Below are 27,232 nucleotides of genomic sequence, written 5' to 3' on the forward strand. Positions count from 1 at the left end.
TTTTCTAGCAAATCTTATATGTAAGTATCTTTGCCTTTTGCAACCTAGTGCTTGTTCTAAAGGCATGAAAATGTGAAATTTTAAAGTAATAATCTTGTAATATCTCATTCAAACTATGTATAGAAGTCCTATTTTTTTGACTTCTGACAAATGAAAGCAATCTGATTTATTCTGATTTTTGAACAATCATAAATTGTGAATCAAAATTGATGAATGAATTATTCTTATACAACTGTAAACATAAGAATGTCTTTAGTATTCCTGAAAAGTATAATCTATTTCCAGCCTAACACAATTAAGTTGCAGTAGCACTAGTTCCAATAATTCGTTTGCATTTGCTCTGTGCTGTTAATAATACTTGTCCTTTACATTAATGCAGCATTAATTATTTTTCTTTGAGAGGACCGATAGCTTATATAACTAGTGTTAACTAAGAAGACATGAAATAAATAAGTTTGAGCAAAGTATGTATATATAAAAATGTTAAAACCTGTGAGCTCTAAAAAATTTTTATTATTTTTAACTCTCCTTTTAAAAATAATGTGTGTATGATGTACTTTCTGTATTTTTCATTAATATCTCCTTTTGATGACCAGTTTAAAGGAAGTCAGAACTGGCAACGACTTGATTTTTTCTTAGACCTGCTCCAATGAAGTTGTTTTGTTTCTTTAATTCTGACAGTATTCTATTAATATTTCTATTAATCTTTGGATACACGTAGTGCTGTGCATGCCTGTGTGCCATTTGTAGTTGCATGCGTGCCAAGTAAAAATGTGTACGTGGTGTCTGCAGATTCTGTGTTTGGTGTTGTAATTGTGGGTGCCACAGCGCATGTGAGTTTTTCTGGCTCTCTCTCCCGCAGAGTTCAGCGCGCAGATTTTGTCAGTGGAGAACTTGCAGAGTGACTCTGAGTTCATCACAACTGCTTGTCTCCCATGTCTTCTCTGCAACAGTTGTTTCCTGCCTTGCTCTTAAAGGCAACTCTCAGCTACAGGAAATGAAAAAGTTGGTAGCTTGATGAGAATTTTTGGTTTGGGGCCAGCAGAGATTGGGGACTACAGTTCCACTGCTGCCAATGGCCTGAGTAGCATAGAGAGTGGAAAAAAGGAAACATACGAGTGCTACTAGGATGTTGTTATTTAATGAGAATAAAATTCACAGCATTGTTTTTTTCTTAAATAATTTATCCCAAATGATGCCTAGTGGTTTTTTTGCTTCATATGAAAATATTAACAACATTAATATGCTGTCAGTTTGCTTGCTGTCTTAAATCTTATAATGCAATATTACGTTTTATTTATTTGCCAGAGGGATAATACCATCATAGAAAAAAGGAATGACAGAGATGGGCTCAGGGCATGAAATATTTTCAGATGAAAAAGTTCCATGTAGATCATCCATCCTAATCTGCCCAATGCTATGCATTTGTTTTTATTGGCTTCTAAGGATGTTTATGATGGCTTCAGCTTATCCTGCTGCAGCTGGTCATGATGCTGATCCGCTCAACAAATTTGGTCTTACCTTTCTGTAGCTACTACTCAAAGTGAACTCCTCAGAGTTGAAATAAAATTTAATCTGTAGTTAATTCATCTGTCAGGCTGTATTCTCCTCCTTGCTCACAGCCTGGTCCGAACAAAGCCCAGCGAAGCTGAGCTTGTGCTCTGACTTGTAGCTGTGCAGGATTTGGCAACGATGGGGAAGGGAGGAGCTGTGCTATTCTGGCCAGGACCCAGGAACTCGGAGGTTTTCTCCAGGGCCTGCTGTGGGCCTCAAGCTGCTTAATTCTTATGTGCTTCTCCTGTAAAGATGAGTTAAATGGCTTTCTCCAGCTTTATAAAACATTTAGTGTCTATGTGTATTTTCCAGAGCCACAGTGCTACGGTTATCATTAACTTATAGCAGAGCGTTTAGGCTTTCACTGTCCATAGCAACTTAAAAATTTGCCTCAGCAGCTAGTCGTTTTTCTTCTCCCCCCAAATAGTGTCTATTTGAAGAATTTCTGGATCTTTCAAAAATACAAACCCCACATATTTCCTCCCATTTTCATTTTTTCCCCATGTAATACTTCTATTTCTTAGCACGGAAAATGTTTGCATTTCAAAATTTGTTTCCATTATCTGAAAAAGATAGTGTTTTTGCAAGAGTTCATAAAAAATAAAAATTATGTTTGTTTTTCATGACAAAGTTTCAATAGAAATTAATGGCCTTTGATTTATTCTTGCTTGTGTCAACGACAGGCTGCTAAATGTTATTAACTTGTACAAATTCATTTCTTTGTGTTTCCACAGAACTGCTTTAAGCAACAGTTGTGTTCACAGATAAATTGTCCACATCTGTCTTGACCAGTATGTCTCTTTTATTTAATGATTTAGAACCTGTGTCTGTGGACACTTTGCTGCCCGGCATGTCAGAGCATTGTCTCTAGCAGTGCCAAGGTTTTACAGATTATTTAAGTAATGGGACAGGGCTACTACGTTTTGGATTTTTGAGAGTCAAGGTATGAATTTTTTTTCCACCCCATGTGCATAATGATCAAACCAAACAGCTATTTTTACTGCTGTGAAACTAATTAGCAGTGGTAACCCTAAGGATTTTGTAAGAGATGCATGTTGTCCAAGGACCCTTACGCAGGATTTCTCTTACACGGCTACACCTGTGAGCTAAACAGTAGTGTTCCAAAAAATTGGAGTACATTAATATTAAAAAAACTGTAATTCAAGTATCAGTCAAAATCGAAGTCACTATCAGTAATGGCACATGCATTTTTTCATTTGCTTATCTAATTCTTTTTCTTTCTTTTTCTTTCCTTCTTTCCTTTTTCTTTCATTTTTTCTTTCTTTCTTCCTTCCTTTCTTTCTTTCTTTCTTTCTTTCTTTCTTTCTTTCTTTCTTTCTTTCTTTCTTTCTTTCTTTCTTTCAAATGATTTCACATAATGCATTGTCTCTGGAAATGAGACATTCATACCACCCAGAAAAGTATGCCTAGGTGTGAACAGGGCTGCTAGTTGTCTGGAATTAATTCAGCCTTGTGTAGTTGTAGCTGGAGTGTACGTGTTGCTGCTTTAGTTGTAGTGGTGGTTAAATGTGGATTGTCCCGTTGGAGACAGTTGGCCTCCTTTTCTGTATTGCAGAGAAAAGGTAATTAAAATGCTCTATTTTATTTTCAGACAATGCTAATGAGGAAGAGTTGGAAAAGATCAAGTAAGGTAACTTTTAGCATGTGGTCTTCTGGCTTTTTTTTTTTGGAAGGGCTGTGATGTTTTACCAAACGTGCCATCTAGGACCGGAAACTTGTGCCACAGGATTTATTCTCCTTCTAATTGTGTTTTAATGACATTGTTTTGTGTTTCATCAAATCAAAATCATGAAAGAGTTGAGCTTTTAATGTAATCATTAAACCTCTCAACTTTGTTACAGCATTTTAGGCTATCTTGAAGTCATCTAGTAACTTCATGTAAGTGGCAAACATGTCCTGATTCTTTTCCTAAAACCTTTAATTTCTCAGGTGTAAACAATTTCTTTAAAACTTACTTGTTAATGTTAACAAAGAATTCATGCCAAAGGGTAACTTTCATTTTCCTATTACTAACTCCTCTTACTGATTAGAGTGTTTGTGGGTGGAAGTTTTCACAGTGATGCTTCTCAAAGACAAATTTCCCTGATTGCTGGACAGGCACTGATGGCAACGGTAGCCAGGCTTTCCAAGAGCAGAGTGCTTAAGGAATCATTCTCGGTCTCTACACAGCTATTCAGATGCCTCTTCAGGCAAATTTGGTATCTGGCTTTTCTCCTCTTAGGAGTCATGTGAGTAATAAAAAAAGCGCAGTATATACTCTTTTCCACAAGGAAAAGACTGGGAGTTTGACTGTAGTGGAATACAGTCCATTTTTACCTTTTTCCTGTATGTGTTTCCAAAAAGATAAAGAAAATGTATGTAGTTTCTCAGCAGTTTCTGGCCACTCTTAGCTAATGCTGCCATGCTGCTTTCAAGTTTTAAGCCTTATTATTATTTGCATAATTCAAAATAAAATTAAAATCTCTCAAAGTCTTGAGCTGGTGTGGTAGATCTGGGTTTTTTTGAGATATTATCATGTAAAGGTGTTAAAATGAGAAAAATAAAATGGCTATGTGGGGTGATTTCACTTATTTTGTAAAGTGATTTATTTTTCCAGCATATTGATACGCAAATTTAAATAGAAAGTTATTAATAAACAGTGTTGTATTTAGTGCTCAATGACAAATATTTGCAGAGTATTTTTAACCTTTAATAAAAAGAGAGCAGGGTTCATAATTCTTGGGTTACAGATGGGGTTTTCACACAGTCTGCTTCTGTGATGCAGGACAGTACTTAGTCTCTGTTTCCTTTTTGAAATCTGTGAAGCAAAGATACTTGTTGAAGTGATGTAGTATTTTTATTCTCATATGGTTCGCATAACTTTTCCTGAAATATCCAAGATGCTTAAACTTCTGAAGAGTTAATGAGAAGAGTTAATGAAGAGCTGTGAGGATGGTAGAAGGCGGAGCTGTTTTGCATCATAAAAGCGATGCATTAACTCCTGATGTGCTGTATGTCTTGGATGACAGTTTGTAAAACTAGTTTATTAAGAACTTTCTCATACTTCAGATTTCAAACTGATAGAACTGTGAGCTTCAATAAGCCTGAATGAATGGCACACCATGATAGTTGGGAATTCTTCAGAGCTGTTCAAGTGAATTATTTATCCGTGTTCTCCTTTGGTACATTCATTTGATAACATTTCATTCAGTAGTTGCCACTTTTGCAAAGGAGCGTATCAAAAGATTTGGCAAATAGTGAATGTATGAATTTAAATATTGCATTTTTCTACATTTATCTCAGCTGAAGTACTAATTTTACCTAGAGATGTAATGCATGTACAACATCTTACACACACTGTTGTGTGTGTGATTTATATACAGAAGTATCTCAGTTAAACCACAGGGGCTCCTTTGCCTTGTTGGGGCTATTCCAGAGTTCCAAATCTTTGGTCTGCTGGTCTTTGTCAGGAAAACAAATTAAAAAATCTTTTATTTACAAAGAATTCCTTAAAAAAAATTGCCGTTCTCTGAGGTGCAGGATGATCAATATTAAATAAGATGTCATCTGCAGATTTAAAAAATGTCTAGAAATAGGTGCTTAATGCTATTACATAATAAAGTGCCCTATTTCAGATCCTTCTTCTTCAGGGTTTGTCTTACACTCCTGAGAGCTGAGAAAAAGCAGAATATTAAAATTTTTTAAGAGATATCATTATAAGATTTCCTAAACCTACTTTTTTAGCTCTCTAGAGTCTTTACAATGGCACTTCTAGTACATGAATTTGATTTTACAGATTTTGACAGTATATTTTACTTTTAAAAATTTATGTGCTTGAAGCCTACCTTTTCTGTAGCATGTGTAGCTTGAAGTTAAGATGTAGCAGTGCAGACCACTATGGCATTGTTTGTGTTCATGAACTGCATTGCTTGCACATAGTTCCTTGGACACGTGTAGTAGCTGTGAAAAGAGCGGTAACTGATCTTCTCTGTTACAGTATTGTGGTATTCATGTACTTGCAAACAATTACTTTGGCCAAATTCAGAGTCTCTACTTCAAATACTTCTCCCCCTATACACCCTAAAGACGAAGTTAAGATCTCATGAAATACCTGGGTCAATGCAGCTGCATGTTTTATCTATTTTGTGTGTAAACCAGTGTTTTCAAACACACTGGTGTTGTAAACATTTGTTACTGGTGTTGCAAAAATGCAAGACCACTTTTGGTTTTGTTGTTAGTTTTTTTCTTCTGTTGCTCAGTTGTTGTTCAGTTGTTTTGGGGGGTTTTGGTTTTTTTTTTCTTAGTTTTCCCAGTTGTGTTTGCTTTATACCAGACATACTCTTCACCAAAATTCGTGGGAGCTAGATCACTGCCCACGCTGTCTAGGTCAGAGGGAATACTCATCTTTCACTGAATCTAGCAAAAATTAAATTCAAACAATTTTGAAGTCAGAGCATTTATGTCCTTGTTCTGTGAAAAGGAAACTCAAACGTCCCGTCTTCAGCGACAGGAGACTCCCAGTGGGCTATTTAAAAAACCACAAAGCTGCTTATTGAAAAAAACCCCTTCTGCTGGGAAGTTACTATTTGCATTAGGTTTCAAACTGATTGTTTTATTTCATCTACCACAAGCTGGGTGTTGCATTAAAGCAAGCTGGTGGCCAGTGATTATGACTTTGCCGGTGAGCTGTTTGCCACATGGTCTGGGGGAGGAAGCAGCACTATTCTACCACTATGTCTGTACTAAGATCCATTACACCTCAAGTAAAAGTTGAAATGGATTATTCAATGATTCGTTCACTTTTTTACGACCCAGGTGTTTGCTCAATAACCTCAATGTGCCCGTGCCTCAGTTCCTGTGGTTTGGAGTTCAGTTTGTTAGATATTCTGTGGGTTAGCAGACCAGTGCTACAGCACAAAGATGGTGCTTGTAGGATCCGAATAGTCAGTCATTTGTTTAAACCAAATAGAGGATTTTTTAGCTTAATTTTTCTTTTTAAAAAGGTATTGGAATAACTTTGACCTGTGCAAAATGGCTTTCCTTTCTGTGTGTGGACCTGACCTGTTCTGATTCCGTGGTTCCCCACGTCCACCGCAGTTTTCCCTTAGGGTGGATTTTCCTTTTTGCATTAATTGCTCTGCTGAAGATGCAGACTTTCCTGATGGCTCTCATTCTTTAGGTTGAGGGAAACAAACATCCTGCTTCTTTCTTGCTTTCTAAACTGTCTGGATACCAGATCTAATTTGGTAAAAGTTGTTGCACACTAGGTTTAAAGGGAGCACATAAAAGCCCAAGCTTGCAAGAGACGTAATTTATTACTAATAGTCAACACCACCTCTGACAGTGAGATGAATAGTGCTAATTGCTGAAGTGATTTCCATTACAGAATCCTTGAGGTGCAAGCTCTCCGTGTGATGAGAAATAAAACATTGCTATTTCCAGCACGAGCCAGTGCAGACTAATTGGGAAGAGTTGTTTTCTCCTTTTTCCTCTGGTTATGAAAACAGGAAAAAATCAGTTCTGACTTCTTATTTACTAATTCTCCGCAGCACAGAGGCTTAATCAATAGCTGAGGAAAGGCTATGGGAAGAGAGCCTATTAAAATGCTGGCAGCATAAAATTGAGTTAGAAATGCACATATTGCTCTCTTTCTTCTCATTTTTGTAGCGTTCAGTGTAATGCTGTCAAAAATAATAGTAAAAAAAAAGCTAAAAATTTTCTTTACAATTATTACGTCTAAAGCTGATAACAGAGGAAAGAAGAGACTGTCTAAATGCACTGTTTTTTCTCACGTAAAAATTATGTTCTCTTTAATTAAGTACTAAAATTCATTACTTTTGCTGTGCCTTTACTACCAACATTTTTAAAAGATAAAATCTTACTGCTTCTAGCACTTTTTAATGTGAAGTCATGTTTAACTTTAAAATCAAAAGCATAAATACTAAGCTTGTAGTCAATGAAGCTGCAATTATAATTCAGCACTGACAAATGTATTTTCCAGCCAAAATCAAAACTTTCCCTTGATTATAGCTAGAAATGGGGAAGGGAAAGAGCCTACATGCTTTTTGTTAAAAAACCCCACAGTTTGTATTTTTTTTAGTGTTGTCAAGTAATTCTACCTGCATTTGACAATTAATTGTTTGCATTAACTTAAGCAGAAGCCTTTCTTTGGATACTCTCTCTCAAAGAGTGTTTAATTTTATATAGAGCAGGCAGACTTTTCTGAGAAGAATCTGAAGATACGAGTAAATATTTTATGAAAAATCACCTGTTACCACTGTAGCTGTACAATTTGCTGTATGATTACAGGAGGTTAATTCAGAAAAGGGTAAAGGATAGTGGCTTCAGCTGGTGGTATTTACTTACAGGGTAATACACACAGAGCTTGTTTTGAAAGTTTCATCCTTGCTGTGCTGAGTGGGAGAAATGGCAGCAAAAAGTGTGAGACAAGGAACTTCAGAAGTTAACAGGAATGTCTCTAGAAGGCAAGACTGATGGCAAGGCAGGTAGTGTTGGTAGACAGACCAAACCTCACTTGCCAGAATTTCAAGTGTCTGGGATATTTAAAAACCTACCTGTGTGCAGGGTAGCTGTGAAAAAGACAGAAAATAGGATTAACAGCCTGAAAAGTTGTCTTCCTACCCTAAAGTGGGAACAATGACAGCTAAACTGTGTTTGACAGGGGTTTGTTTAATTTGTCCTTAAACATCTGCAGTGATGGATATTCTACAACCTCCCCAGAGAGCGAGTTCCAGTGCTTAACTATAGTTTCCATTAAAGGCTGGTTTTTTTTCCCTAGTGTCTAACAGTATCTCCCATGGTGCAAATTAAGCTCATCTCTTCCCACAACATAGATGGATAGCTTTTATCACAGTGATTTGGGCACAATTTATATACACATTTTAGAGTGAGTCTGAAAAAAATGATCCTTCGAAATATATATATATATGTATATATATACTTAATTCAGAGGAAGAGTTTTGGCTGCTCAAATATTAACGATTAGGAGCATGTAAGAGGAAAGAAAACAGTAGAATTTGGAATGAAGTTTTACTGTGAGCAGAAAATAGGTCAGAATGAATAGCAAGAAGATGGCAGAAATTTACAAATCTGGTGGGTTGAGCCCAGCCGGCACGAAGCCTTGATGCTGTGCGAGCACCCACCAGTAGCAGCCATAACATCACCATGTTACCAACACTGGTTTAGCTACAAATGCAAAGCACAGCGCTGTATGGAGTGCTGTGAGGAAAGTGACTTCCATCCCAGCCAGACCCAGTACAAGGTCATGTGAAGCTATGTGGTCAGACTGGTTTGCTAACAGACATTGCTGGATGCCCACTTACTAATAGTTGTAGACCATGGAGGAAGCCTCTTCGTAAGGACAGGGGCTGCACTAGCAATTACAGATACTTCGTATATCTCCCCACTTCTGCTGTAATGTAGAGGGCCTTGACAGTGTGGATTTACTGGCCATTCCTAGAGAAAGGAAATGTGACAGATAAATGTATTTTGCTTTAATCTGAGAACCTTCATAAGCTTCATTGTGTTCGTAGTCCTGTAGGACACCAAAGTACACCATCTAAGATGAGAGCACCAAGGTCTGATGCCTGCTGAAATGTTCTGGTAGTTTATATAGGGCACATACAGTGTGCTACTCAAGTAAGCAAAATACCAGTTCTTAACACCATAATTGAGAGGAAGGTACAGCACCTGAGTCTTCTTGTCCTAAGTTTTCGGGTGGAAAACATTTGGAAATTAATGTTGATCAGTTGTCAACATGTCTTCCCTTTCTGCTTATTTAATTACAAGACAGGAGTATGAGAGTGATCAAGCTCTGTCTCAATATTAATTAAGGTCTTCCAAACGGAAGATGAGAAGGTGTCAGTATAATTTTTGCCTCGTAGGCAACAGTTGTCCTCCCTGGTTGTGAATTTGGCTAGTAACTGTGGTGTAGCTCCTGTGTTCACTAGACAGTGTACTGACGAGCTAGTGATCCTATAGATAGATACTCGTAGGGAGGATGAGTAAGCAAAAGCCCTAGTACTGGCTGACCAAGCTGTTTATATTCCTTGGGGTTTTTTAAAGTTCTGATGAGATTGGCATATTCCCACATATAGAGGTTTGATTTTTCTCTGAACAGCATTTCCTCATGTTTGTCAGGAAAATTTTTGACCAGCTTAGCTAGAGGATGCATGAGGTTCTATCCCATATAAATAGTTTATTTCAACAAATCCCACGCCTCTGGAGAACTAATTAATATACTCACTGCCTCTATTCACAATTTGTACAAAAAAATAAGAATAGCTCATGTTTTCCCATGTAACTATAACTATTTAAGCAAAGGTATTTTCATGAAGACAGTACCTTTTAGCCAAAGCATACTGAGAGAGAGCTCTGCCAGAAACGTTCATTTCACTGAAAATTATTTTCATCTGAATAGGGGTCTACTCTTGCCCTTCGCACATCTGTGGGAGAATTGCCATTAAATTGAGTTCAAACATGATCAGACCCCACGTTAAACTAAATACATTAATGACACATTAAGAAAACACCAGAAAAACCTTTTGAGTGCTTTAATTTAAGGACAAACAGAGGAACAAGTGGTTTGACAACTTTAGCCAAACATAGTAGGGGAAAAGATATTTAATAATTATCTGCTATGCCCTATCAGGTCACAGTATTCCAGTAAAATCTGGAGGAAAAGATATCACCTTCTCTTCTCTTATACCTTCTCTTCTGTTTTGTATTATCAGTGATAAGTTTAGAACTGGGAATACTAGAATGCACTAAAATGTAATAATACTCTTAATTTCTACTATTAATATGTGATGAGCTGTTTCAGTGTGACTTTGATCAATTGGAACCAAAGGTTCATTATTCCCAGAAATGAAGATAAATTAGTCTGGGTTGCAACAGGTTATGCATAAACTAAGAGTAAAAATACGCTATCATCCCAAAGTCATAACTGAGAAGCTACTTCTGATTAATTACAATTGGTGATAAAAGAGTGTATTTACTGCCTAAAGCAAGAGAATTAAAGTGATTTTTAATTTGCATTTAGAGAAATACTTTTGCTTTAATTCAGCTTTAGAAATTTTTGCATATACTTTTAAAAAGAAAAATGCAATTTATGAACATTTTAAACAAAAATGAATTGCAAAATGTAGGGCTTTCAGCTCCTAACTGCTGACTGTTTTTTAAATTTATTTTAGAAGCTTTTCTGAGAATACTGGTTCCAGTTGCACAAACTACAGTGCCAAAAGCTGTGGCCTTAGTAACTGATGCTTTTACGCTCAACCCAAAATATTTAGTTTGCGTGACTCCTGATTTGACTTTTCCTAATATCAAAAACCTTATGAAGCATTTTTTTTTCTGTTTTAAATTTCAGCCAAATGCTTTTCCACTGGAAAAGCCTCTTGAGTAGGGAATAAAATTGGCAATAGCAAATCATGGTCTAAGGACTGCAAAGATGAGCAGAAGCATAGAGTTGTGTGATATTTCTTAATTGAAGGAATTTGCAACCAGTTCAATCTTTCAACCAGAATCTTTCAACCAAAACTCTGTGGAATTTTGTAATAGAAGGTAGATTTATTGGGCTAGGGTTTTGAAGAAGAATCTTTTAAGACTGAGAAAACACTTGCTTTTGAAAGCCATGAGGTTCTAGATGTCAGTTTATCAGCTGTAAATAGTGCTTGATGGAAAGCTACTAAATAATGGAATAGAAGTACAAAACGTCAGAATAGATACACCTGTCTCTTAGACATCTGGTTATAAAAATTATGCAAATATTTGGTGAGGCTTATATTTGCATTACTTGTATGTGAGTGATTATAGCTGGTACAGTTAACAACTGAAACGGCAGACTAGCATTTCAGTGTGGAGTTTTTTGGGTTCATGCCCACAGTTCCGAAAGCACAGGGAGTTTCCATCAAGTCTCAGTGGCCACTGTCCTTCTGTGTGTCACATTCACGTCAGTGTTAGGACCGTGGTGACACTGGTCATCCCGGGCAATAACAGGACCATCAGGAGACCCGCTGGCTTTCACATATTGCAACCACAGTTCCCAAGAGGAGCTGCTGGGAGGAAGACAAGGGAAAAGGGTAAGATTGTACTGACACAGCCTGTCTGACAACTCCTGCTGGCACACTGTTGTCTCATATAAATATTTCCACCCTTTTCCAGAAAATGCAAGTCATAGTGGGTGCTTGATAGAATCACAGCCTTTGTCATATTACGCCTGAGCTGGCTCCAGCAAGTGCACTGAAGTAGAATGCACAACTGTTGGATTTAGCAAACCACAAAAATGCACGAAATGCTGCAAAAGTATCAGCTCTTGCGACAATTGTTGTAGTGTCACCACAAGATTACTACTACAGTGGCAACATCGAATTGTCAGAGCAAACATGCTAAACCAGATTTAACATGGCAGCCATACTGAAAACATACAGGGTATAAGGCAGTGTAAATTTCTCAATTACAGGAATTTAGATTAGCTTCATCTAGAATTAAAATACCCTAAAATGTAAAATATAGTTGATAGAAAGTTAAGGTAAGAGTTCTTTCATATTGCCGTCATTATCAGTAGTAGTCCATTTACAAAACTTGCTTAGTCACAACGAGCAAACATTAAAAATCATGATCGCATTGAAGGCATTTTTCTCGCTCAGTGTCTACATGTTGATGACTTCTGCAAGGTGTTACATTTTGTATAGTTTCTAATAGGGGAAAGCATTGTGAATGCATACAACTGTCCCTTGATTTTTTCATTGTGTGGACAAGGTACGTAGAACTAGCAGCTCTATCAACTGACATTCTCAAACTTTATTTTAAATGTTTTATCCAAGTTGTGCAAGCATCCTAGAAACTGGGGGAGAAGAATTCTGTTTACTTGACTTTGCAGCAGTCAGTTACAACACTGGCTTTGATTCACTCTGCTGTATTTGTACATCTGTCCTCTGTTCAGCAATGGAGAGGAGTATCGTTCTTTCCTACATTCTTTCATTATTTTCTTGATTGGTATTTTATTTAAGCTTCCAAGCCAAAGTATTCTTTGGTTAGAGATGCCTCTGCAAGTCATATAGCTGCATTATTTATTTACTTTTTAAAACTTTATTTTTTTTTAAATAAATTTGTGGTAGGCACACTGTTCTATTTCTGTCTATTGTTCAATTGTTCTTGAACCATAGATTTTGTGTTCAAGGACACAGAGAAGGAGGAGCGTGTCCTAGTGGTATTTGTAACAAGGAGGAGATTTAGTAAAAGCAGAGTCTGTTCGCATGGGCACAAGCACATGCAAGTGAGAGAGGTGGTCTTCACAGGGCGTGAGGACTGATCAATGAAAAGGTAAGGTCAGGCTGGGAGAGGACAGATTGTGGGGTTTCTCCAACTCATTATGGGCTAGAGTTTCAAAGGTCACTTAGATACCCAAAGATAAACTGAAATACAGGATTTTCAAAAGAACTTACTAAAGGCATCCCTTCTTTTGAAGAAAGTAGCAACAAAATTGTGACAATTAATACACTCATCAAGAATGTGGTCTTGATGAACCTGGGAACAACACCCAGATTCTGGCTAAGCCTAGTTGATTTCCCACCCAGTAATATTACCCAGTAATACGTGACCGTATGCAGAATATTAAGCCATGTTGTAAGATCATCTTTCAGCTCTGATGTTGTATTTGGCTAACTATATTGATCACATCTAATAGATACAGTTCTGTGTCAGAAGATTTTCTGCTGCTGACATCCCTAGCCCTCCCACTACCCCACATTTAGACAGAACAGGTGGAACACAAAAAAAAGCTAATTTTATCGTATAAGAAAAGGTTGGGCTTTTGCATGCTGTTTATAGTAGAACCATTAATGCAGTGTATGATACGAAAACATGTTTTTCTTTCATGAGCAGCTTTGACATGAAAGACTCCTTTCCAGCAGTCTAATTTTAATTTCCTTTTGGGAAAAGAGAGAGAGAAAGCTTAACAGTATGCAGGCTGCAACTTACCTCCCTGCTCCCATCCCCCTACACCCTTTTTTTTTTGTTTAGAACATGTGAGGTGGGAGTCTTCATGCCTGCATATAAATGCACAAGAATGTGAATAATAATCCCGTATTAATGACAGCTGGTTGTGGCCTGAGATCTTGACCTTGCTTCTTTCCAAATTGTGGCATTATATAGACATTACAGCCAGTTTCAGATGGAAATATTATGAAATATATAACTTACTCCTATTCCCAGATAAATGAAAAGCTGTGCAGTTTCTTCGTGGTTTTTTTTCTGTTTGTGGCAGAAGAGTGAAGCCAGGGTGCAAATATGATTACCTGCTTTCTGAGGGAAATAAGTTATCTAAGATTAGTCGTGAGAAATATTCTTTCATAGGAGAAATTTGGAAAGCTCTGTGCTCATTTCTTCATTTTACTCTCATGGTTTCCCTTCTGACTGTGTAACTAACTCACTGTGGGCTGGATTATGTACCTGTCTCACATTGTGAAATTAAGTTCATGAGGGAAGAACTCTAAAATGTGAAATGAGTCTCATTTTCCCATTTTTCATCTCCTAGCTTTTTGTCAAATTTGACTTGAAATCTGAACATTTGTATTCATTTATTTTACTTCCTACAAGAAAAACTATATGAAATTAGAGATTATGTCAGTAGCTGTAATTTCTGAGGATAGAGATGACTTTGACTGGAAGGAAAGCATGTTTTAGATGTCTGTTCAGAAGCTGTTCAGTCTTGCCTGGAAACAAGAAAAATGCCAGCTGGTAGTTATTCTTGCTGGAGAAAGCCACATAGCCTGTGCCTTTCATGTCCAGGAAATCTCAATAGCTTTTGCTCCAGCTAGCTCTACCCTGACTCTTTCAGCATGTCTGCCTCTTGCCGTTCCATGGATCTGTGTGTTACCAATAAAGACAGGGGGAAAAGAGCACTGCTGTAGTCCAAATTCCCTACCTCGAGGAAGAAACAGCCACAGCCAGCCCACACCACTTCACTTTTAGCAGCCAGCTGCTTTTCCTCCAGCAGATTGAGATGTAAACTCTGCAGCTTCACTATCAGTCAACATGCCACTGGGCTCTGCAAGGCGGTTTGTGTGTCGTAGACTGAGAGATCTGGCTCTGACCCAAAAGGGCTTTCTCCAGCAACGTGAACGTTTGTTCTCGGGGTTTCTGCCTGACTCTTGTAAACTCCTGTCTGACCCATCTGTCATTTTACGCTCTGCGCCTGGTCCTTTAGATCTTGCCTTGCCACATCGTATGTAAATTACCTGCATTGATGAAACTCCCTACTGGTCATAAAAAATCAGCGTGTTTTATATGGTGGCAGCTGCTCTAATGCAACAAATTATTTTAAGAGCTGTTGAAAATACGGAATTTAGATCAAGTATACTCTCTAAATGATTCACTGTCTCATTTGTGATTAGTGAAGTAGACAGCTATGCAGTTGTGCTTAAGCTTTAAAGAGTTGTAAATGCAAACTCATGCTTATTTTCCATGATAGTATCCTGGAAATCATTTGGATTCCCACTCAACTCTTAAAAAACCCCCAACAACTGTGTATTCTTTGCCAAAATAAGTCTCAGCTAACCACTGCTTCAATCCCTGTATGAAATATCTTTCTAAACATGCCTTGTCTCTTCTTTCTGTATCTCTCATCACCTTATGTTCAGGGCAGAGTCAGTTTTGGTTATTTACCATTCAGTGTTTCTTTTGCTCTAAACCCTCTAAGAAACTGAAACAAGAAAAAAAAAAAATCTACCACTTCTTCACAAGACAAGTCTTTGGCAATGTTGACTGCATACCCCCAGTGAACGGGTATTTGTGCCGAGAAAAAAATTACGAAGTTTAATAATGTTCCCATGTTGTAAACGAGATCTCCTCTGGCAACTGAGTTTCCCACTTGTGCCCTAATTTTTGTAGAGTTTCTGCTTTCTGGTGTCCCACTGCTGCTTCATGTCACAGGTTAAGTTAACGGTTATTCCACAGTTCCTTGTTTGCCTTTGGAGAAACAGTAAGTTTGTGAGAAGTTTCTCGGCAGTTAAATCCTTCACTTCAGGAAGAGAGATCTTCAATAAATAGAGTGAAATATTTTGGGAGGAACCATACTGCTCGGAAGGAGTAGCCATTAGAAAACACAAATACATGCCAATATGATATCTGAAATACTGCTAAAAGCATGTTATTCAGATCTGCTCCTACCCCAGTGGCTCCAGTCCTCATGTATTACACTTCTCTCGGGAGTCTGGTGAGTGCAGATTATAATCCAGTGATTATACTTCAGTGTACTTTCTATAATCTTCTCTGGGTAATAAAATAAAATTCCTGCCTGGGGCACTTGCGTAGCTGTAACCATCCAGCTGTGTTTACCCTCTGAAAGACCCAAACCAAATTTGCACTGAAAACCTCTAACAGAGATACTGGTGGCACGCAAGTGATGAAGCCAACTGTGCAACCCTTCATGTATGGAGGATTGCTGAGCCCACAAAGCCTTTGTTGCGCAAACTACATTGCATAATAAAGAAAATGCATATATTTGATATGTTTAGAACTGAGTATACATGCAGACTTGCTTTTTTTGATTCCTAGAAAGAATAATTTGCGAGTTTAAATATTGTTTAGCTATTCGGTGCTCTGATTTTAAATAAGGTAACCTTAAATGAATAAAACTTCAGAATAAAAGGGAGAGCCTTGCTCCTGAGATGCACCCAAGATGCGTTTGCCCACCTCAGGAGCACAAAGGTGATTTCCTTGTTCTGGTACCTTCTACCCCTTGTAGCTCAGAGCAAGCTGGAGCTGATGTCAAGTTACTCAAGTTTATAACCCCTGGCTCTCCTGCCCCCAGTGAGGTTCACTGGTGAATGCTGTGACCATCTGGTTTGTGTGGGTGCATCTGAATTTTCTTTTAACCCCCAAAGTCAGCAGCTGAGGGTTCACAGTCCGCAAGTTTCTGCACAGTTCCAATCACAGGCTCTGCAACGTCTTGTTTTGAAACTCTTTGAACTGATGTGTTGGTGTTTAATTCAGTTTTCCTTGCTGTTTCTGAGAATACCACATCATTTCAGAGGCTGAGATAGTTGTCACGTGCACGGTAGTTTATTTTTCCTTGGTCCATGCTTCTCATGGTGGGTTTATATTATTTTAATGGAAGTTTCATTTTCTTGCTGTTTTTATGTTTATTTTAGTGTTTGTTCAAGTTCATTCCATCATATGTTACTAACAGAAGAGACTTCGTAACATTTATTTGTAATGTTGTTAGTTCTATCAGCTGAGAGAGAAGTGAAGCTGGAGAAAACACTTCTTTTTTTTCTGAACATTTCCTTAAGTAGCATTTGTTCTGCTTGCTTCTGCAAAAGCAGCATATGACATTACCTGCGTATTTGTCACTGTTTTGTTTCTCTCCAAGTAATTCTTTGTAATATAGCTTACATATGTACTGTCAAATAACTTCAAAATGGCTTAAGATGGTTGTTTTACATTCATAGCTACATGAAATTGAACATTAAAATGCAGGGGAAATTTCTGGAATTGTTTTAGCTAAATCTGTGTTTTTATTTCCCTAAAGTTTCAGAGCCAGAGCTTACGTCTCTCAGACCTGCACAGAAAATCTCAGCTATGGAGAGGAATAGTTAGCATTACCTTAATAGAAGGTCGTGAACTTAAGGCGATGGATGCAAATGGACTCAGTGATCCTTATGTGAAGTTCAGATTGGGGCATCAGAAGTACAAGAGCAAGGTAATTTTAGCTGTGACCTAAAATGAGCATTGGCTGCCTTTGAAATGTTTTGTCCCTCTTTGTGGTATTTTTTGGCTTGCATGACTGTTTAAATAGTGACAGAGATTTATTGTTGTATTAATTAGCCAGAGCACCTGGAGTTTTGTTTAGATGTTTTCTTATTTCATTATAAACAAAAATAATACTAGATGGGGAAAAATGTAGCACTGAAAAATGCGGGGTGGCAGGGAGGCACACCTGATTTTCCATACAGACTGTGTTGGCTTTTATTTACTGTTATGGGTCATTCGTGACAGGGGAGAGATGTGGAGTGATCCTGACAAGTAGATTCCACCTTTGTGCCTTTATGGCTTGACGCAGGTCACCTCTTTGATCCTTTGTATGGTCTTATCCTCAAACCATGTCATGCTTATATTCTCACTTTCCTCATTGTGTCCTTACAGCAAGTTTCATTGAAGTTTTGTATATGTATGAGCTTAACAGGTAGAGAAGATTGATCAGAGAGAAAATGGTTATGAAGACTTGCTTGGCTTTCTTGCTGTTATTTTTTATTTCATTGATCCCTGTTGTTTTGAAAATGGCTGTTTATGGAAGATGCTGGGACCACCCATGATGCACATGACCATTTTATCTCAATGGGCATGACAGCCCATGTGTTTTTCACAGCCAGGCAAAGGGCAAAGTGAGGGAGAGGCCAGGAGCATTTAGGTGCCACGTTTGCAGAACTCTGAGCCCACCTTAGGGCCACTTTATCTGAAATTAGAAGAAATCAAATTTCATGCTTTTGTGACTTAAAAATTTTCATGGCATTTCTGTGTTTTAATCGTCTCTGATTTTTCCATTTTTTCAAGCCACTTAGAACTGGTGGATGTAGAAACTAGTGATTGCTTCATAGGGAAGGTACGGGATAGTTTCCATTCTTGGTCAGGACACTTGTGACTACTGTGGCTACAGCTTTGGCATTATGGTAGAAAAACCTGCAAGCTTTCTGTTCTGCAGAGTGTGCTCAGAAGTACATGGGCTGAAATCCATTGAATTCTTTTGTCAGAAGTAACTGGACTGAAAATGACTGAGAAAGTTACTTTCATCTGAGTTGCAAAGGAAAGGAAGTAAAATACAGTTTTGAAGAAAAGACTATTATTCCATAAAAAGTAAACCGTAGCATCATCTTTCTCCCAGTATTACTGCATCTGGGGCAAGAGGACATGATAAAATTGTTTCTGTTTAAATACTTACAGTCACCATCTACCTGTCATTGCAGGTGCTTTGTTTTCCTTTAGGCTTAGACACATCATAACTTTGCAGCTAACTGTCACATAAGAGAGGGCATAATTATTCTACAGAAAAATGGATCCATTCCCAGGGTAAATCCTTTGTTCAGTAGGCTTTTGAAGGTGACAGGCTGCAGGGTTTTGGAGGTTGCTGTTATGTCAGAGAGACATGAGAGAACTGGCCAGTAGTCTTTTCTAATTACTATTTTTTAATTCTCACTGCTTAAGATACTGGTACTGCAAACAGAAGAAACTTCCTGAACAGACTCTAAAGATCAAATTAACAATTCAAGAAAGTGTATGCCTGCACAATGCAATATGACTTTCTTTTTGCTCTCCTTTCAGATTGTGCCAAAAACTTTGAATCCTCAGTGGAGGGAGCAGTTTGACTTTCATCTCTATGAAGAACGAGGTGGAATTATTGATATTACCGTGTGGGACAAAGATGCTGGCAAAAAGGATGATTTTATTGGCAGGTTTGTGCAATTACAGCCTTCTTGTTCCCTGGGGATGAGAGCAGATGATTAAAATGAGCCTTGCCGTTGAAACTATTTCTTATGACCATTTGTTCTTGCCTTTTTTTTTTTTTAAAGGTGGAGGAGGATTTTTTACAAAGTATCAGTACAGTTTGCTGCATTGATGTAATTCTTTACTTTGATGGTGTAAAATAAATTTTATTGACCAGTAGGTGGCAGCTTTTACCAATTGATAGACTTAGGTTTTCCAAAATGAAAATTCCATGTTTAGACCAATAATCAAGATGCAGGAGGTTCCATACGGCAACGTCCGGCTTGGAGGAGAAATAACTCTCATGACTTATAATAGGTGCATAAGACCAAAATTATGTACTTATTTTTTAACCTATTTGGTAAATGAAATGAGAGTCTTGAAGGACTACAAACAGCTTTTGGGGCAAAGAAATAAGATCATTCACCTAATTCATTTTCAGGAAAAGTGAATCTTTGGGATCTGTCTTAGAGTTCAAGAAATGGTATAAATTTGTGTGGTTGTGCTCCATTTTACTGTGTAGGAAGAAGAAAGATGCTCATGTTTTTTAACAGTGGCATTAGCTGTTAGCTAATATGGGAAAAAACTGTCTTGTGCTTACAGATACTACAAAGTAGGTGCTATTTGGAAAGCTCAGATATTTCTTTGCATCATAGTTTAATTGATAACCATACATTCATAATAATAGTAAGTATTATTAATCCTATGTAGTTTGGTTGCTTGTTAGAATATTGGTTGTACGTGCTTTCACTAGGACATTGATACTATTAACTAGTAGAATTACTTTTTTTGGTAGTTAAAATCAGTAATGGAAATCCCACAGGCCGAGCCATGTGCTTTTGTTGTCAATGTGGTTAATGTTTCTACTGACCTTTTCCTCCCTCTCGTTCTGTTTAGGGTAATGGCTTTCTTTATCAAATTAGATCAGTCGGGTAATATTCTGTGTTTATTTCCTACCATAAATTGTGGGAACTGAGAATACATACAGAGTCTGTAGCAAGCAAACAGCTTTAATATCGACAAAACCACCTTTCTGAAGTATACACAGTAGGATTTTATTTTATATGATGAAACCCTGTGGATGGGGTGAAATGTTTATATGTGAAGTTTACACTGTATTTTTTCCCTTGCTTCATTTCAGTCAGTGCATATGGTAACAATAACTATTCTTCTGAAGTAACATAATCATTTAGTCCTATGTCAACACATGATATACCATGGGAAATTATTCCTATTTTCTTCTTAACTTTAACCTTCCTATCCAAAAGGTGGTGAGATTCTGAGTTTTCACGTGTGGTTTTTCAGAACACTGTCATCAAAACAGCACTTACGTTGTTACTGTTACCAGTAATTATGAAGTCTTTTTAAGAGCATTGCATAAAATAAGACACCATTTTTCTCCAAGGGACTTGAAACCTAAATAAGAATGTGGTAGAGAAATCAGAGAAGGAAAATTTGTAACTCCAAACACATGAGCTGCTTAGTTAGCTTTTCAGAAACCTGAAGAAATTGCATATCTTAAGTATGTGTCTATTTCTTTTTAGTAATTGCATGCTATTATGCAAGTAACAAATGAATTCTACATTTTATTTAGGCCCAAAAAATTTGATAGCATGAGAAATCTTCGCTCTAAAAAGAATGCTTGAAGCTTTTAGCATTTTTCAGTGGGAGAACCTTGTTTTGTTTTGTTTTCTATCATTTTCCTAAATAGATGTAATTCTTGTATATACCAAAAAAGCTGCTCCTTGGACAAAGCTAATCTGTACTGCTTCTGCAGTACATAACTGATTTTAACAAAATCAGTGGTATTTTTCCTGAAATCTTGCTGCTCTTGATTTTTGTGACCTTTCTGCTGTTGGTGTATGTGTAATCCCTCTTCAGTTTGTCCTTTCAGACACACTCTCATTTCACCTTCTGTTGGTACCTTATCTCTGGATAATGCAACCTGCCAACAAATTCCTCTCCACGAAGATTTCCATGAAAAACTTTGTCATTTGTCAAGCTCAATCTGAATACAAAAATAGGTCTTAATATTCCTCCTCCCTGATACTCTTTTCCAGTCACTGTGGATAAAAATCACCGACATCTGACAGCTCCACTTTACATTGACCTCTCTTCCCCAGTTTCTCCTTTCGAGGCTGCCTCTAAAAGCTGGAAATAGTTTGGTACAGACACTACAGACTTGCTCTCTCTGTGTGTGTGTGTGTGTTATGCTAAATGTATATTAATTTTGAAAAGCACGACTGAGTTGTGCTTCATGACTAAGGCTCTGTGGCTCTCAAGGCACACGTAATAAATTGAATATTTTGATTCAGGTTCCAGGAAAAGTGATAATGAGGCTGTAGGAGGGAAACAAAAGACTTCCTGGTAGTATTCTAGCATTGGTCAGTGATGGAGAGTAATCCCTTTCATCTTACCATGATCTTCCTGCTTTCTTGAATAGCGTGCAAGAAGCAGCTGTTGTATTATATAGGAATATTTTTGTTAAATGCAAATGAAAACAATTATTTCTTGAAGACATCCTGCCTGGCCAAAGTTTGGTTTGGGGGAAGCCATGCATGACTGAAGAGATCCTACTAATTGGGGGGAATAGCAGACCAAATTGAGAAAGCAGAAGAAAAAGTTTGTTTAAGGAGCAGTTCTCACCTGTCATCCACAGCATTGGTTTTTTGTGTCCTCCATATTCATCTGCTTGCAGAGCGCTCATGAAGGTTAGCAGAATCTCCTGGGCAAAATAGGCGTTATCGAGCTGCTTTGCCAGGGGACCTCTTTGAAGAGTGCCATCCCTAAAACTGGTTCAGCAGTTCCAAACTGAGCTGGCTATGAGAGAACAGGGTGGCTGGGTGGAAGGTTCAAGGGACAAACTCCAGGTTCCTCCTGGAAAACAGCATGGGAAGCCCCCTTGAGTTGAAATGTTCTTACCATGCTAAGCTCTGTAACTTGCAAATTTTATTCCAAAGCAGAATGTTGTAACTGCTCCTGGAATGATACTCTGTCTCAGCTGCACTTCAGTGAAATAAAAGAAGTGGGAAATCAGGAACGTAGACCTCTGTGGGCCCTGCCTGTGTCATCATACTCATTAGGCTGGAGCATGGTAAGGGCCAGGGTGAAGCTGGGAACGTGACAAGGCATCGATGGCATGTGTGCTCAGACTGCGAGGGCTTGGGCTTGCAATCCTTTGTTGAGGGCAGGAAGATGAAGGAAAGATGTTCGAGAAGGCTGGAGACATGGAAGGTGAGATTCTGGCTTTGGGGTTGCGTGACAGGAGGAGGATGGAAGTGGAAGGGGTGGCTTGTTAGAGGGAGGAAGGTAACAAGACGGTGGTCTGTCTTAATGATAGTGACAGCATGGCATCCTAATTCAGAGAAGGAAGAGGAGAAGGATACGTTGTCACAGAACTAGCGTAAAGCTCCATCTTCATCTTGGTGCCCAGGCATGTTCAGCAGGGCGGTTCCTGAAATGAGATGCTGACTGATTGATTTCCATTCTTTGAGCATTATGTGTTTGTAAAATTCATTTGAGTTTCAGTTGTGTGCATTCTCCGTGAGAGTTTAAAGGATGTAGTACCTTGTGAACTTCCACCTTAAAATACCCTAAAAAACCCAAATCCTAGAACCATTTCAATGTTTATTTTGGGATTTCAAAAGCCTGTAAAAAGACCTCATCCAAAGCCTCGAGGAAAATATATTTCCAATCATATGCTGATTTGTATGAGGAAACATTGGGCTTGGCCAGAACTGAGTTTCATCATGCAAGGGATTAAATTCTGGCATTCTCTAGAATATCATTTTTTAAAAAAAACTTCCCAGGACCAAAGACATGAGGTCTAGAAGTTCTTTTTTTGGAAAGCACCAGCAGTTAAAGCCACAGGGGCAGCCTTCTTGCGTTCAAATAAGCATGTGGACTTGCATGAGCAGTATTAGTCATTACTTCATCTGATAAGTAGAAATACATATGTATGTGTGTATGTTGTTCAGTCTGAGTACATTTAATAGTCACATATTTTTGCTATGAGTAAATCATTTGTCTTCCATATTGAGTCAATATACTTCTGTGATTAAAAACATATATGGCAGTAAGTTTATGTAGGTAATACTAAGATCAAAATGAAGGTGAAATGATTTTAATCTTCATGTAATTATTTAACTTTCTTATCATCTGCGTTTTTGAAGGCGATCCTGACTGTCACCTTTACGATAATCAGCTAATAAATCCTCATGATTGTTACACCTTTATGCATAGCAGTAATCTGAACAAATTGGCTGCTGACAGCTGCAATAAATTGCCAAGAATGAGTGCTGTCAGAGAACAAGTTGTTTCTGTGAACATACAGGATAAGTAAATCCCATGTCATGCAGTTTTATTCAGCTGAAGTTATTTGCAATCCAGTACGGCAGGATTTATAGTATTATTTATTGGTATGAAAAATGCGTGTTTATCTTTAAAATGGCATTGACTTTTACTCATATTTTGTGCCAGGAAATTACTGTTGACTTCACCTGTATCTATTTTCAGCAGTGTTTATAGATGCTACTATCTTTTTTCCCATCTGATGCAAATTAAGAACAAAAGACCTTGTGTATAGTATATTCATTAAAGCTATGTATTCATTTTTATCTGTAGAAAACTGAAATGTCCCATAATCTCTCTGAATATTGTCATGAAAATTCAGATCAATTTTGTGTGTGCGTGTGTGTATGGGTACGCACCATATAATGGAATTTACGAAATACAAAAGTTAAAATACTGAAAATTATGTATTTAGGTTTTCAACACCTAATCTGCTATGTCTGCTCTGTTTAGTTTTTTCATAGTAATGAAGCCATAGAGGGTTTTTTGGGTGCACATAAATACAACTAATATGCGACCTATGCTGCTGCATTATTAATCTGAAAGCACAGGGATGCACTACTCAAAGTTCTAAACTGAAGTGGGATTTTTCTATAAAATATTTATGTCTTTTTCAGTTTCATTTTTTCCCGCTGAAATTTATGTAATTTCACTATGAGAGACTGAACATTGTCAGAGAGAACTGAGTGGTGCTGTAAAGCTGTGTATGGGTACTCCAACATGCATATAAAGTTGAGTGAAGGACACTAAATATGCTACTGCTAATCTTTCCTCCCAGACTTTTTCTAGAGATGTTGTGGACACTATGATTTATATTAAAAAACTGGCAATTTTCTTTTTTAAATATTGTTGCCCAAGAAAGAAGTTTTGAATAGTAGCTGTGAATGCCAGTGTTAATATTGAAATTGATGAGTCTTGAAGTTTTCTCAGTTGTCTATAGAGACAAAATGGGTTCCTCTGGAATTGTAAGTAGTACTTTATTATGCTGGACTTTCAAGTATTTTTTTCACATGGTGGTTTGAAAATTTCTGTGTGTTGTAGTAACGTTGGAAGGATATATTATTTTCAAAGTTCAAACATAATGGTCAATATGCTATTGTAATTTGAGTTTTGAACTGTGTGCGCATGTGAATTAGAGAGCAATTCTGTGCAAACACAGACAAGCACACAACCAACAGCCTGTGTGTATAATAGTTTGTTGATTATACGTGATGACTAAAGTTAAATTATTGCAGATGCATTTCTCTATGTAAAATGAAGGTTTTGCCCAAAGCATTAAAGTCTAAACCTGCCCTTGACAAACCCTGAGATGTGCTGAGCCGTCTCCATTTCTGATTGTTGTCAAAGGGAGATAGATGTAAGTACTGCATCTCGAAATTTGGCCTTCAGGTATTCCACACCTTATTTATCACTATCTCTGCACATTGTAGCCTCTTATGTTAATGCAGAGGCACTACTGTTCTGCTAGAAAGCCCGAAAAGGTTCCATTTTGGCTCATAAATCTTCAGTAACTTTCTTTTACTAAATATTTCATTATTTACAACTCTTACTGACAGTTATTGTCACGTAATATTGCAAAATTGATAGTATTCCCCAATGTATTCTGAAAAACAGAATGCTGCACACAAGCTGGATGATGTTTATGGATCCTTCTTCTGACCCTCTGTCTCCCACGTATGGAAATGTACTCCACTACATTAAGTAAGAGTGGCAAAGTAAGAGGAAGGGAGAAGGAAAAGAGGAATGTCTGCCTAGCTATGAGGAGCATGACAGTAATTGTAAAAAGTGGTTAGGGGTGTAGATAAAGGTTTGTGGGGGTTTCTGGAATGCGCAGGTTGGAGCTGTGTGAAAGCACTTGCTAAGTTGCTTGGACCAACTAATGAGGGGAGAACCATGCAAGAAGACATGATGTTCATCAAAGCAATAGACTGGTTTAGGAGAGGAAAGCGTTAATTTTGCTGCAAAGAAATTGCACTGGTGACAGCACTAACAGTGCATGTCTGTAGTGTATGGCTGTGCCACAGGGACAACATAGGAAATATCACGTCATAAAACATCTGCGAGTACTTTTTCCTGTATACACAATTTCAAAAGTGAATCTGTGGTTTTATTGTGAAGAGCTATGCTTAGGAAAATGTTAATCGGTCATTTCAAAAGCCATCAACAGGATTTTGTGGCATGGACCATATTTCTTTTAGCAAGCAATAAACACTTGTCTGTATTCAGGTGTTGCTCTGTGACCGGTGAGATTGTCCTGTATTTCATGCAGCTCTCGTATTTCCGTTACCGAGACTGACTTAACCCAAACTGCGGGGCTCTTTCCTGCTTTCCGCGTCTTGCTGCATGGCACCTGGCAGCACCATTTCCCAGGTCCTGCTTGAGCTCTGCGGCGAGGCAGTGCTCTCCCAGCTTGCCGGGGATCCTCTCCAGCTTCCTGAGCTCGCCACTGCACTCCCCCTCAGTCTGTGTCCTACTTAGCTGAGTTACAGCCTCCAGCTCCTTCGGGAGCTTTCCTGGTTTTCAGTCTATCACCCCTATCCACCACCTATCACAAGCGTCGTGTGGGGTCTGTCATTTTACCTCTTTCTCGTTATCTTTACACTTAAAAATGCCATGCTCTGGTTCTTCCAAGAACTTCACGTTACTGCAGTCCTGTCTTTCTGAGCCGTGTCATTTTCTGTCGGTGCTTTGCAGAATTTCCCCTCTCCGTTTGTTTCTTGATTTTACTGGAACATTGTACTCTGCTCATAAAGGATACGGAGTCTCACAAATTGTAGCAGTTCATGCCTCGCTACTTCTGATGTGTGTCCAGCTCAGTTCTAATTGCAGAATCTCACAGTTTCCTCTCCTTGGCATCCTTTGGAGCAGCATAGACCTGGATCACAACGGAGTTAAAAGGCTGTCTTCCTGAACAAGTCATGATGATAATTAAGTTGCCTGGGTTGTAGCCAAGTGGTGCTTTTCTGTCCCTATCACTTAGGATTGTGCCAATTCCTCTTTTATGCTTTATTTTGTCATGTGAGAAAATGATCTCGCTATCTGCTGTCTCTCCCTTGCCTGGCCACCTGGCTTTTAAGAGGCCTTCTATGTCATGTTGCTACCTTTGTAATTCATTCATTAGCAAGGATATTTCACCAGGGTGCCAACGTGGTCTTACATTCCAGGTTCTGTAAGAACTAGAGAGGGGAGGTGATTTTTACCTCTTAGACATGCTGATAATAAAACACTACATATAGTTCTGGCTTCCACGCTTTAAAAAGGATGCAGGAGAATTTCACTGGATCAGAAAAGTTACAAAAAGTCATTTGAGGGCTGTAGGAGATGTGTTCCAAGGAAATGTATAGGGAGCTGAAGGTGTTTAGCATATCAAAAGGAAGATCAAGAAGAGATATGATTATGGTGTGTGAGTACCTTCACTAGAAGAAAATAGAGAGTACTGAAGGCTTTTTCAACCGAGTAAAGAAAGGCATAAAAAGAACCAAAGGCCAGATATATTCAAATTAAAAATAAATCAGAAATGTATTTCTAACAGTTTGGGCGATTAGCACACTGAACACAGTTTCAGAGAAGTGGTGGATTCCCCTTGAATCTTCAAATCTTCCTCCATGGGAGCTGTACCGTGTTTCTGCAGCAACTTATCCGTGATGCTTTGGCACATGAGCTTGAGGCACTTGCATGGTTTTTTTCCCTTCTTATCTCTCGAGGCCTGAAAATCCAGATCCACCCAGTGCCTGATAATGTTCATATGCAGAGGTGGTCCAGGGGGACATGCCTCCGTGCCTCTTCCCGAGGGGTCAGCCAGCCGGGGGGATCGTTCCAGTGCCCC

At 38.2% G+C, this 27,232-nt stretch overlaps 1 protein-coding gene across 6 annotated transcripts in view; it reads left to right on the forward strand.

Moving 5' to 3' along the window:
• The window catches only part of MCTP1 (multiple C2 and transmembrane domain containing 1), a 292,805-nt gene that overhangs the window by 141,603 nt on the left and 123,970 nt on the right, over positions 1-27,232 (forward strand). For 5 of the 6 annotated variants that reach the window (XM_052778226.1, XM_052778229.1, XM_052778230.1 and 2 more), the window contains 3 exons: positions 3,167-3,205; positions 17,108-17,278; positions 18,895-19,025. In XM_052778226.1, coding sequence (XP_052634186.1) covers positions 3,167-3,205; positions 17,108-17,278; positions 18,895-19,025 — 341 coding nt within the window. The remainder of the gene's footprint in view (positions 1-3,166; positions 3,206-17,107; positions 17,279-18,894; positions 19,026-27,232) is intronic. The other variant, XM_052778227.1, reaches the window with a different exon arrangement.

The sequence above is a fragment of the Harpia harpyja genome, chromosome Z, assembly GCF_026419915.1.
Source record: "Harpia harpyja isolate bHarHar1 chromosome Z, bHarHar1 primary haplotype, whole genome shotgun sequence".
Taxonomy (NCBI): domain Eukaryota; kingdom Metazoa; phylum Chordata; class Aves; order Accipitriformes; family Accipitridae; genus Harpia; species Harpia harpyja.